Source organism: Exophiala bonariae (genome assembly GCF_035927105.1).
Source record: "Exophiala bonariae strain CCFEE 5792 chromosome Unknown scaffold_35, whole genome shotgun sequence".
NCBI classification, from domain to species: domain Eukaryota; kingdom Fungi; phylum Ascomycota; class Eurotiomycetes; order Chaetothyriales; family Herpotrichiellaceae; genus Exophiala; species Exophiala bonariae.
Genome location: NW_027042510.1, coordinates 23600 through 36003, shown reverse-complemented (window position 1 = coordinate 36003; position 12404 = coordinate 23600). Strand labels below are relative to the sequence as shown.

At 49.9% G+C, this 12404-nt stretch overlaps 5 protein-coding genes across 5 annotated transcripts; 3 read left to right on the top strand and 2 right to left on the bottom strand.

Moving 5' to 3' along the window:
* Positions 1 to 786: 786 nt before the first annotated feature.
* Positions 787 to 1848, bottom strand: LTR84_008979 (uncharacterized protein; the record flags this gene model as incomplete). The annotated part of the gene is made up of 1 exon (XM_064852521.1): positions 787 to 1848. The coding sequence occupies one exon, from the start codon at positions 1846 to 1848 to the stop codon at positions 787 to 789; it is 1062 nt and encodes a 353-aa protein (XP_064701228.1).
* A 914-nt stretch (positions 1849 to 2762) lies between these two features.
* Positions 2763 to 3456, top strand: LTR84_008978 (uncharacterized protein; the record flags this gene model as incomplete). The annotated part of the gene is made up of 2 exons (XM_064852520.1): positions 2763 to 2934; positions 3062 to 3456. The coding sequence occupies 2 exons, from the start codon at positions 2763 to 2765 to the stop codon at positions 3454 to 3456; spliced, it is 567 nt and encodes a 188-aa protein (XP_064701227.1).
* A 793-nt stretch (positions 3457 to 4249) lies between these two features.
* LTR84_008977 (uncharacterized protein) lies at positions 4250 to 5588 on the bottom strand (the record flags this gene model as incomplete). The annotated part of the gene is made up of 3 exons (XM_064852519.1): positions 4250 to 4800; positions 4857 to 5015; positions 5081 to 5588. 3 exons carry the CDS (start codon positions 5586 to 5588, stop codon positions 4250 to 4252), a joined length of 1218 nt encoding a protein of 405 aa, XP_064701226.1.
* Positions 5589 to 7257: 1669 nt separating this feature from the next.
* Positions 7258 to 8960, top strand: LTR84_008976 (uncharacterized protein; the record flags this gene model as incomplete). The annotated part of the gene is made up of 4 exons (XM_064852518.1): positions 7258 to 7372; positions 7431 to 8529; positions 8580 to 8592; positions 8751 to 8960. The coding sequence occupies 4 exons, from the start codon at positions 7258 to 7260 to the stop codon at positions 8958 to 8960; spliced, it is 1437 nt and encodes a 478-aa protein (XP_064701225.1).
* A 604-nt stretch (positions 8961 to 9564) lies between these two features.
* On the top strand, positions 9565 to 10935 carry LTR84_008975 (uncharacterized protein; the record flags this gene model as incomplete). Its single annotated transcript, XM_064852517.1, has 1 exon — positions 9565 to 10935. One exon carries the CDS (start codon positions 9565 to 9567, stop codon positions 10933 to 10935), a length of 1371 nt encoding a protein of 456 aa, XP_064701224.1.
* Positions 10936 to 12404: the final 1469 nt, after the last annotated feature.

The following is a 12404-nucleotide window of genomic DNA, read 5'->3' as shown; positions in this document are numbered from 1 at the left end:
AACACAATAACCAGGGAATTCAAGGCCGTTTGTTTTGGATTGCGGCTGTTGTTGGCAAAAATATCTTTTCTCACAAGTGGAACGCTCCAAGGTATGAAAGCAAATTCGACAAATGCAGATCTGGAGGTCCAGAGCCTAGCGGGCACATGAGATTGTGACTTGCATTCAGCGCTTCTCCGCCATGGCCCGAGGACCTGTCAGATGTTGCCAGCACATCAGCATGGTTTGCCGACGTCCGTGGTTGATTGGTTCCAAGTTGCATCGCAGACGAAAACCATCGAAATTTGAGTATGACATCTTCGTTCCTTGTGGCAAGCTAAGCCTGACCATGAACGCCTACGCGATGCAGAAGCGTGAGTCTGGTTGCAATGAAAAACGTGCAAATACTTACCCTACGCCTGGAAACAAGAAACTCGTTCTTTGCTCTTTTTCTCAATTTCCGAGCAAGGTGTCGGACTATCATCCGGCGACCGGTCCCCGAAAGCAGGATATCAGGTGACAATTTACTGATTGGTGGCCCTGCAAACAATTCTTCAGAGCCACTGGTGGGAAAATTTTTCGTCCAACGTTATGTGCATACAATCTACAGCTAAGCGAGCGCCTATCAATCATTTTTTGGGCATCTCTACCTTAGGTCCGCAGTATTGTGGAACGACTAAGGTGGGATCTGAACATATTAAATCCAAGCGCAACAGCGCGTGGCAAACTTGGGTATGTAAACTGCAACGAAACATGGAAAGTGATATTTAATCCCACTTCAAAAACACCGAAGGTGACCTAGTGGATTTAATTCTCCGGTAAGAAGGGCTTCGTGCTCGGGTCTGCCTTCAGTATGATCTGGCGAATATCTTTCCACATTTTCACCCCCATTGTTTTGCCCTCAGCCGTGGCATACAACCCAGCTGGCTGATTGATCTTGTCGTCCCTCCACATTTGCCCATGCACCTCTTCGCCTTGGATGAGTGCGCTGACTAATATGTTGGCACCTTGTTCCGTCTCACGAGCGAGGAGGGAGAACATGATCCATTTGACAATTCGAAACAGGAAACTATCGAATTGACGTCCAAGGTCACTTTTGGTCATTCCGGGACAAGTCGAATCAATAATTACCCTTGGATGACCGTCGGCGTCTCTCAGCGCGGGTGACGCTGCCAGCTGACGAATGGCATACTCCAATACCATTTTCGATCGTGAATATTTGGTTTGTGCACTCATTTGTCCCGGGGGCAGATTCTTCTGCGCGTTGACCCATTCTAGTGGGTTGTCGTCCTTGGCCCATGCTTTCTCCTTGTTTGCGTCCACCATGAACGCCAGTGCAGATGAGACGAATGTTAGATGAGGCTTATATCCGCCCTTGCTGCTATCTGCCCCCGCGAGGAGAAGAGGAACAAGAAGGACGCCAAGGAGGAAAGTACTCATGGTGTTGACCTGAAGAGTACTCTCCCAACCATCCTCACTTTGATTCCATTCGGTATAGATTGCCCCAGCATTGAGGATCGCACCGTCCAGTCGTGGGAAGTCCTTCTGCAGTTCCTGAACGAATGTCTTTACCGCCGCGAAAGAATCCATTTCAAGGGTACGCGTCACAATCTGTGCGCTCAGATCTTTCGCTTGGATCGAGCTCTGCGCCCGAACAAAGGTCTCGATCTCTTTCCTGGCGGCTTGAGCTTTCTGCTCATTCCTTGCAGTGATGATCACTTTGTCCGCGTGCAATACTGCCAATTTCTTGGCAGCTTCGAGCCCGATACCTGACGTTGCGCCTGTCACGAGGATTGTTCTGCCTTCAAAAGACTGGGTCACGGGTTTTGGTGGGTTGGCTTTCTCATGCCTCAGTTTGAAGAACGACATTTTGATTTGGATGTATGATACAGAGGAGCCTCGCACGATTGAGTCGATTGCGCTAGGAGTGGTGGGTTTCGATTTTGGCTTTGAGATTCAGTTTTGGAGTGGGCAAGTGTGTAGTAGATGAAGAGGTCGTGAGGTGCGGTCCACGAACTCCCCTATATATCGTAACTTGGAGGCTCCGGCCCTCTAGTCGTTCTCGCAATCTCAAATGACTAATTTACCAAATCCGGGTCAACTATCTACGTCTCCAATGCGAGGGAGGCCCTCCATCACGAAAACGGCATGCAAGATTTGATGTTGCCTGGCTTCTGTATTGCGTAGTCGCGAATGCGAAGCGACAGGGAGACCAAGCGGGCATTTAATCGTGAGCAATGATTGAACACTCGTTCGCAATTGGGCAGAGCACTGTTCGGAAGACCAGAATTCAAGGCTAGCGTGCGGGCGACCGACAATCCGGGGGCACTGTGTACGGATATTAACTATTCCCGTAACCGACTCCTAAGTAAACGAGCACCCCAGGCGGTGATTATCACCGCTACTTAGGGCCAAAGAAGCACCCCTGGGGTTGCTTCTGGCACCTGCGGCCGCCCAAGCAGGATCCGTCTTGCTGCTTTTAGTTATTACTTCTTCGAGAGTAGTTAGCCGCGCGTTTGGCGGCTGTGGCTTCTTTCCTTTCCCCACGGAAACAATAGTCCACCACCAACTTGCAATTGCACGGTTCATGAATACCAACCGAAGACAAACCATGAGCATGTCATTAGATCGGTCTGGCTGCGATGGTTGAAGTTCACCCGCATACAAACTGTCATCGCTCCGGATAGATAACCCTTTCAATCACTCATTTCTTTGGTGTCCCATAGCCAGCGACACAAGCCCACAGTCCTCGAACCAAAACGTCAGCCCAAGAAAAACACATCATGGAGAACCTGTCAATCGCTGATCCTCCAGGACCTCCTTCGCCTCAAAGACTGGGTCAAGGACAGCAGTCTGGTCAGAATGCTGTGTTTGGTGGTCCTACTCCGCAGGGAGCTCCCCAGTTACCACCGCAGATGTTCACCACTGCAGCGCAGTTGTTAGATCTCACAGACAGTACGTACGCCTAGACACCTGTAGCAAGAGGGCGATTTTACGATCACACTTCGCCTGACTCGAAGAAATCGAAAATTTCCCCACTAGCTCTGTATCCAAACTGACCAAATCTTTTTACAAAAAACAGAGAAACTCCTCCTTGTGCTACGCGATGGGCGCAAAATCTTCGGCGTCCTGCGCTCTTGGGATCAATTCGCCAACCTTGTGCTGACCGATACACGCGAGCGATACTTCGTCTCAGTCCCCTCCGAACTCACACCCCAAACGACGAGAAACCTCTACTGCGACATCCCGCGCGGTACATACCTCGTGCGGGGCGAGAACGTCCTTCTTCTAGGCGAAGTTGATCTCGACCGCGATGACGAGCCGCCGCAAGGATACGTCGAAGGCGATGTCGAGGAGGTGTTCCGGTTGCAGAAATTGATTGATGCGCAGAGGAAGAAGAGCGATAGAATCAAAGGCAAGAAATTGGCGCAGTTGCTTGGTGGTGAAATCGAGGCTAGTGGTGAGGTTTTGTTCTGAGGCTGCTTGCTGCTGCGGCTGCTGCTTTCTGCTGTAGCAGAGCGAAAGGGTCCATGTGGGACGCTGTGGTGGATGGTTACTAAATGGCCATACATTATCAGGGGAAGGGGAAAAGCAAAAAGTCATTGCATTTTTGCAAAAGTGACGCTTGACGAGCTACGAATGGAAGTTCCAACGAAATCTCATATGGCGACCAAGTTGATGATTGCATAGCTATGGGGATGTGCAGGATCGGTAGTTTTGGAGAAAAAGCGCCAAAACTGGGTGGCGGACGAGTAAGTGGTCCTGGAGCAGAATATTGTGAAATGCTCCTCGGATCACAGATTACACGAATCGGGAAGACGAATTGCTGGACTTCGCTGGTAGCAGTATTGTTACTTTTACTCCTATGGGAACACGAAGGAAGGGTGTATCCCGCAGTAACTAGAAGTTGAGGGGTGCAAGTGCCTCGAATATAAAATATCAGACCACCATATTATGGCCGGCTTTTTTTAATTATTATTTTGGAGCTCATCGCTGAAGGCTGAGTTCTTCCACCGTCTATCTGATCGTCTATTTGGCGCCCTTTTTGCGAGGGGCGCTGCTTCAATTTTTGTGATTCTGTCATGTGTAGAGCATGCCGCTGAAGGATATCATGCTTCTTTCTCTATCCTCCCATTATCATAAGAACGTTTTCCGCAGGATCTAATAAATATTAAAGTGAAGGAAAAACTTTTGGTCCCCATCTCCAGCTTTATGTCTGGAGAACATATCATGAAACTTTTCAGAAGACTGTTCGAGTCAGATGCTCAGCTCAGCTAGATTCGAGTCGACTGAGCCAGTTGACGAGCATCATGGCTTGGGTGATGGCAACCTTCTCTCCGAAGCGCATGCCGTCCCAGCTGTCGGCCTGGACGGTCATGTTCCACAGCTTCAGGACGTCGATGTCTCTGGCCTGAGCGGCCAGTTCCATGTGTTTGTCGAAATCCCAGATCTCTTGGTTGCCCTTCCGATGCTTGATTTCGAGATGGCCCGCGGCGGACGGTCCGATCCAGAGCATTGGGGTCTTGCGTCGTGAGCTCTCGGCCGCTTTGAGTAGGTCGAGGAGTGTGCTGGCCGCGGACTCCTGCGAGGTCGTGCTGGGTGATATCGAGTAGATGATCGGAACTGGCTTGTAGTTGGATTTGGGACCAGAGGGATCTTGTCTCTGAACGCTTTCAGGGTCTCTGATGAAGCCGGGGCTGATTCGAGAGACAGAAAACTGTGCGGTGTGCGGTTGCAGGCATAGTGGCTCTTTGTGTTGCTGTCGCCGCCCGTACTTCTGGAGATTTCGTCGCTGGAGGTCATCAGGTGTTGAATGCAAGTCTGTTTGACAAACTGGTTTTCACACTGGCATTCAGCCAGAATGTCTTCACTCAGACCCCGGCTGTTGAGTGCACCAGTGCTTAGATCTTGACGCAGTAGTATGTTGAATCCACTGTAGATTGTGTGGAGGTTGTGATCACCAACAAAGACTATGCTACCAAAGCGGTCCAAGATCATGCATATTTCGGCGACGGAGTACCATCGATAATGACAATCTGGAAGCAGATACGAATGTTAGTCCAGGTTTTCTGCTTTCAGAGATGATGCTGCAAGCTAGTACCTCTTGAAGTGTAAGGTGCTTCAAAGCCAATACGGCCGCCGTTGGACATGGCTTTGAGAAGCGACTTGCGGTTATGGCAATACGAGCTAGAGCCATCTTCGGTCAGAGATCGATGGGCAGGAGGTGTGTATAAATCGGTGGCGCGAATGTTGCACTTTGAGAAGCCGCGGAAATGGCCAAAGTAGCTACCAGAGGTCAGTCGCAGTTCCTCAACAAACTCTGGCTCGGAACAGACGCACTTTTCAAGACTTTGATAGACAACAGGAACCCTGTCGGATTGCTGAGGTGTGCTCCAGTTTGACTGAATTGGGAGAATGAATGTGATCAACCATAGGATGAACGCAAGATATGAGTAGGCAACTGCTTTGTATGCCCAGTGAAGCCAGTTTGATTCATCAACCAGATCTTCCAGCTTGTCCGTAAGTCGTGCCAAATAAGACCGATCGTCTTCCGCTCTGGCTTCTCTCACAGGATCTCTGCCGAGATTTCCTTTGAAGATTTGAGTCATCTCGGCACTGTAGGGCAACAAGGCCAGGTGATGAGTTTGGAGTATGAGCAGTAGTAGAAAATAATGTAACTTAACGCCGAGAGGGAGAACCCTTTGGTGAATCCGAACGTGGGTAAAACAGGGACCCGCGACTGCTCCAATGCGTCAATCAAGGCTTTGCGTGATATTGCTCCTGGTTTGATATCTTTCAATCACCAAACTTCCTGTCGTCTTTGTTCTGTCGTCAATGTTCATCCTGGAATCTTTACACATCAAGCAATTTGTACGTTCCAAGAACGAGCGGGCTCAAATGCAGCAGCCAGCAGTGGCAGTGTAGCTCAAACGACGTCGGTTTGCCCCATTGAACTGAACGACGACGATATCACCCACAAAACTAAAGACGAAAAGTGTGAGACCACATAGGTCGGAGCAAATTAATCAAGACGGTCATATCGGTACACCCTTGCAAGAAAAAAGACATGACTGCATGAAATATTGCATATCGAGCAAGCTTACTCCTTCCAATCATGGCTGCTGAGCTATGTCATATATATACAATACCTTTGGGTCCAAAAAGTCATACGAGCAGCATTACGGACCTGTGAATATACCGAAACATTCCGATTCGACTGCAAAGGAATCTTCAAGTGCTGGAGCCCCAGCCTTATCTGCAGCAACGAAGGTCTGAAAAGGGGGCTCCAAGAGCATTTGATAATCCTTTGGTTGCGAAGCTTCACACTTTCAGTAACAAAATCCAGCAAGCTTTTGTGGATGTGATGAAGTTTGGATAAAGGCGGGATCAACAGACTAACTAACTAAAGACGCGAACGGCGAAGGGAAATTTCGCACCATCGGAGCAAAGGGAAAAACACAGCAAGTTCGATGGGAGAAAGCCTCCAGGAAGTCCGGAGCACTCCTTCAGTCAGACCCTGGTCTGGTCCCTCCAAGCCGAGCACCAATTAGGGCTGCGGAGAGGGCTCCAAGCTTGCCCACTATCATGTGCTTTTGGCAGTTGAGGCACGCGGTCAGGTTAGGTTTAGGGAGAACCCCCCTCAGCTAGGAGGGAGTCATAGCCAAACTCGGAGGGGAAAGCAGAACCAGAACTCTGAGCGGGCAAGCCTGAACCTGAGCCTGAGCCTGAGGGCCTGCGCCTGAGCCATGTTTGTTAGAGCGGAGGCTGGCTTTGCTCCCCACAGCCGAGCTTCTGGTCCACCACCCCCAGCAGCAGCGGTCAGAAGCACTTGATACATGGCCCGCGGGTACTTGCTCCTCAGCAGTTGCTTGCTCGGGATTTGTCCCTCATCACGAGTCACCTGCATCTGGGTAGGAAGGAACATCGAAGCACACAACAACCTCGAAGCCTTTTCTTCTGGCAAGGCTTGACTCATCTTCATCGTACCTGAAGTTGTCGTGTAAACGCACAGCTCTTTGTTCTTGTATCCATCCAGCTTGCCCTTCCATCGTCTTTTCCGACATCATCTGCATCTTGTCCACATTGGCTGCCTCGGCACCCTCCCTCTCTCCATCATCATAGTCGGAGAACATCGGACTGCCCCGTCCACACTCACTCATACCTGCCGCAAACCTTCGAGTCACTGCATCCTCTGCTTCCCTCTTCCTCTTTCCTTCTACATCCAAGTTGTGTCGCCTCAAAGTAGCAGGCCGAAAGGCCTGATAGACCACCCTCATCATGTCGTGGAAGCCGTCAGAGAAGCTCCTCCAGACCATCGGTCACTATGCCAGCTTTCCACCCACGGGGGTTAGTCTCCGCCAGATGGTCCAGTTTGGTGAAAAGCCGTCGGTTGGTAAGTCTACATCCAACGACCTCGTCATCCAACAAGTGTTTTGACTCATGTATTGAAGGAACTCTATTTCGCGCTTCTCAATTCCTCTCGGAAGAGCTCCCAGTCCGGCTTGCACATCGGGTAGAGGAGCTAGGAAAACTCCCAGAGGGTTTGAATGAGATGGAGTCGATCAAGAAAGTCCGTGACTGGTACGCACAGTCATTCGAAGAGATCACCACTCTGCCTCGTCCAGATATCGACAAAGAGACGAGAGACCGCCTTCTTAATCCACCCAAGACAAGCTCCACCCGCTTGTCTTCCACGACCCGGAACCCAAGTTTGAAGAACGATAGCATGGGGAATGGGAAGAACGGTGCAAACAGTCGTCGCTATTTCGCCGCACTCGATGATGGCAAGGAGTGGCCGCCAGTTCTGGCAGATTACAATCGCAAATTCTCCCGTACCCTGGGTGCAATCAAGCGTCGACACGACCCTGTTGTGACGACTGTTGCCCAAGGAATAAACGAATGGAAGCGCAAGCTCCAAAGAATGCAAATCGACTCTTCTATTCAATCATTCCTCGACCGTTTCTACATGTCTCGAATTGGGATCCGAATGCTTATTGGGCAACACATCGCATTGACTGATCAAACCACAAACAAGCATCCACACTATGTCGGCATAATATGCACAAAGACAAACATCAAGGAGCTTGCCGAAGAAGCCATCGAGAACGCGCGATTCGTCTGCGAAGATCACTATGGTTTATTTGATGCACCAAAGGTACAACTATTCTGTGATCCAAATCTCAATTTCATGTATGTGCCTGGCCACTTGTCACACATGCTTTTCGAGACTCTCAAGAACTCCCTTCGAGCTGTCGTTGAAACCCATGGTGCAGATAAAGAAGCTTTCCCAGTCACCAAAGTCGTCATTGCTGAGGGTAAAGAAGACATTACAATCAAAATCAGTGACGAGGGTGGCGGCATCCCAAGATCCGCAATTCCCCTTGTCTGGACCTATATGTACACTACAGTTGATACAACACCGGAGTTGGATCCTGGATTTGACAAAAGTGATTTCAAGGCTCCCATGGCCGGGTTTGGCTATGGTTTGCCCATCTCGCGCTTATATGCCCGATATTTCGGAGGAGACTTGAAGTTGATTTCTATGGAAGGGTAAGTCCGAAGGGATGATTCGGTATTTACTCGCTAACTTGATCTTCTAGTTATGGCACCGATGTGTATCTCCATCTCAACCGACTCTCTTCTTCGTCGGAGCCTTTGCAATAACAATCAGCAGCCATGGTGAGTCCGAATATCTGGTTATTGTCATATACACTTGGCATAGAACCCCTCCAACTTCTAAGGTCCTGGTTCACTAACTACATGTCCAACAGAGGGATGACAGTATCAGCGGGCGGTCCCCGGGATTGGCGGTGAAAAAACAAACATTATTGGGTCTAAGCCCAGGGCGCATGGCCGCGATGCGTACACGAGCAAAAAGTGGTGAGATTACCGAACGAAAACAGGTGGGTGATCTGGACAGCATGATCAACTCTGAACCCAATGTCGTCAAGCCCGGCGGTGCAACTGAATGGTTAGAGTGAAAGAGGACGACAAGAAAGGTTAGGAAGAATCTTCGTCAAGGTTCACGAGTTCAAAACAACGAAAAACGAAGAAGAATGTAATGTGCAAATCACTCCGGGGGCGAGCTCGAGTCTATTGATATCCAACCGAAAGGGCGAAAGGAACTGAAAAACCCCTCCCAAACTACGGCCATGGCATGTTTATGGAGCTAAGGGAGAGAGAGACATGGAAGAAATCAAGAACCGGAACGGTATGTGTGTCTATCAAGGTCAAAGAGGGTAGAAAGACCATGAGTATGAGTAGTATCAGCATCAGCTTACAACGTTCGAGGTAGAAAAACATGTTTGTAAAACTACCATAACACTTGTCTTCCTCGACATCTCATGTGCGACCAGGTGCTGTACTAGACACTTGGGTAGTAAGCTCACCTGCCTTTATACCTCGTCATCGATGGTTGAAAATGAGGTGTGTAGAGCGTTGAGCCGGAGGGGGATTGTGCCCCGCATTTAGGGTTTCCGCTGAGACGCGCTCCAGTCTGCGTGTTTCTGACGCGTCAAACTCCGACATTCCCTTTCCCACCCTCGCAAAAGCCCACATATTGCACCAAGGACGAAGACTGCAACCATGCCTCGAGAAATCATAACCATTCAGGCAGGACAGTGTGGCAATGCGATAGGTTCGAAATTCTGGCAACAGTTGTGTATCGAACACGGCATCAGTGCAGATGGGAATCTTGAGGATTTCGCAACAGAAGGTGGGGATCGAAAAGATGTCTTCTTCTACCAGAGCGACGACACTCGCTACATTCCCCGTGCCATCCTGGTCGACCTTGAACCCCGAGTGATCCATGGTATCCAAACCAGCCCCTACAAGAACATCTACAACCCGGAGAATTTCTTTGTGGGGGAGAATGGCATGGGTGCAGGCAATAACTGGGCGGCCGGTTACGCGGCGGGTGAAAGAGTTCAAGAGGAGATTTTTGATATGATCGATCGAGAGGCCGATGGAAGTGATTCACTCGAAGGATTTATGTTGCTGCATTCAATTGCTGGCGGAACTGGATCTGGATTGGGTTCTTATTTGCTTGAACGTGCCAACGACCGCTTCCCCAAAAAGATCATACAGACATACTCGGTCTTTCCAGATACCGCCATCGGAGATGTGGTGGTCAACCCCTACAACAGCTTGCTGACCATGCGACGATTGACTCAGAATGCCGACTCTGTGGTGGTGCTAGACAATGGGGCTCTTTCGAGGATTGCCTCCGAAAGACTACATGTTCAGGAGCCGTCCTTCCAACAGACAAACCAATTGGTTTCAACGGTCATGTCAGCATCGACGACGACTCTGCGATATCCTGGTTATATGCATAATGACTTGGTTGGGATTATTGCCTCACTCATCCCCACTCCGCGATGCCATTTCCTGATGACGGCATATACCCCGTTCACGGGGGACAATGTTGAGGCGGCCAAAACAGTGCGCAAGACCACCGTCCTGGATGTGATGCGCCGGCTCCTGCAACCAAAGAACCGAATGGTCTCGATCACACCTTCCAAGTCATCCTGTTACATTTCTATTCTCAACATCATCCAAGGTGAAGATGTCTCCCCAACCGATGTCCACAAGTCACTGCTACGAATAAGAGAGCGTCGAATGGCAACATTCATCCCTTGGGGTCCTGCATCCATCCAAGTGGCATTGACGAAGAAATCTCCGTATTTGCAAAATACCAATCGGGTATCAGGACTCATGCTGGCCAACCATACAAGCGTCTCCACTTTGTTCAGGAGAATAGTTGTGCAATACGAGAAGATGCGAAAACGCAATGCGTATCTGGAACAGTATAAGAAGGAAGCACCATTCGCCGAAGGATTGGGCGAGTTTGATGAAGCCAAGGAGGTGGTGATGGGAATGATCAGCGAGTATGAAGCGGCCGAAAAGGACGACTACCTCGATCCCGATGCTGGAGAAAAGAAGCCAGATGGAACATGACGAGTATTACGACGGCCTTGACGACTTATATGACTCATGTTTATTCTAGCAGGCAGCTTCCGCGATCAGCATCCTTGGGTGCGGCTTATCTTTCACGCGCACGGAGAAAAGGTTATCTATGTACCATTATGATGACGAGAGGCATGTTCCAAAAAATGGGATTGAGTTTTGGACCATGTGTTACAAGTCTCACAAGCATGGCTCTGATGCTACCACTTGAGCCACGTTTTTCGTGATGGATGATTGCGATCGAGGTATGACAAATGACAAGACAGTGGGACAGTGCACCATGGATGGGGTGATTGTTTCGGGACAAAGACCGAGTGATGAAACCACCACAATTTTGACAAAGTTGCTTCTCCCAAGGGAGCCAACCGGGAAATTTGATTCACAACGGGAAGCCATGCATGATGCACATGCAGTCGACAACGTAAAGCACGATCGATCTCTGAATGGCCCCTTTGATTCTATGTTTTGCGAATGGCCATTCAGGCAGGTCAAGCGATTCGATGCATTCTTTTGAGAAGTGTCTCGTGCTACTGCATCACTGCCTAAAACTTGGGTGTCATTGGGATAAATATTGCAGACGCGAAGGAGAGTCCGCATCGAAGACGCTGGCCTCAGTCGAGTGATGTTGTCAGGATCAGAACGGTTGCAGTGCCAACAAGTGCATTGTTGTCAAGGCTCAAGAGCAGCTACCAAAACCACGGGTCTTTCACGATTTAGCGGATTGTCTGTGCACGATGCAGGCGGTCAGCGTGAGTATCGTACCATCAGTTGGTAGCTGCTGCGAGTACGAGGTTCCAGGCACCCACCAGGGCTACCGCACAGACAGAATGCTAAGCACAGACGGTCAATGTTGGGTCGATGCGGTGGTGGCTGGGCCCAGTGATTGGGAATCTGGACCTCTCATTTCGACATTGCTGGTTGAACCTGCACCAACTAGTCGGTCACGAACCGGGTCAGGTGTCTACAGGGTTGAGCGCTAAAAGGTCAAGGAAACGGTGAGGGATTGAGGGAGGTCATCCCGTAGCGTAGCGTAGCGAGAAGGAACTTGAAGAATCAATAATTGATCAGTATCGTGTGAGAAGGGCTATTGAACCGTACGTGAACAGCCTGCGTCGAGTTGAACACAGATTAGTTACATGTGATTATTATTGAAAGCATTGGGCCAACAAAAGAGCGCATTATCTTATCGAGGCCCGAGGGCAATGAAAGCTGCCTTTGGTGGGATGGGGGGTTCCCTGGTTCCGTCTCGTGGCTTCACCTCAACCAGACTTGCAGACCTCAGGCTTCAGGCTTTGGGCTTTGGTGTGCCTGCAGCTGGTGACTTGGATTACCCGTAACTTAATTGAGTGATGCGATTACGCCAGTTTCTCGGCCTGGGAAGACCCATCATCGGCGCCCTGCCTTGACTTCCAAAGATTGTCGTGTCTCGTCTCGCTATCCACTACTGCACCTGGGGCACT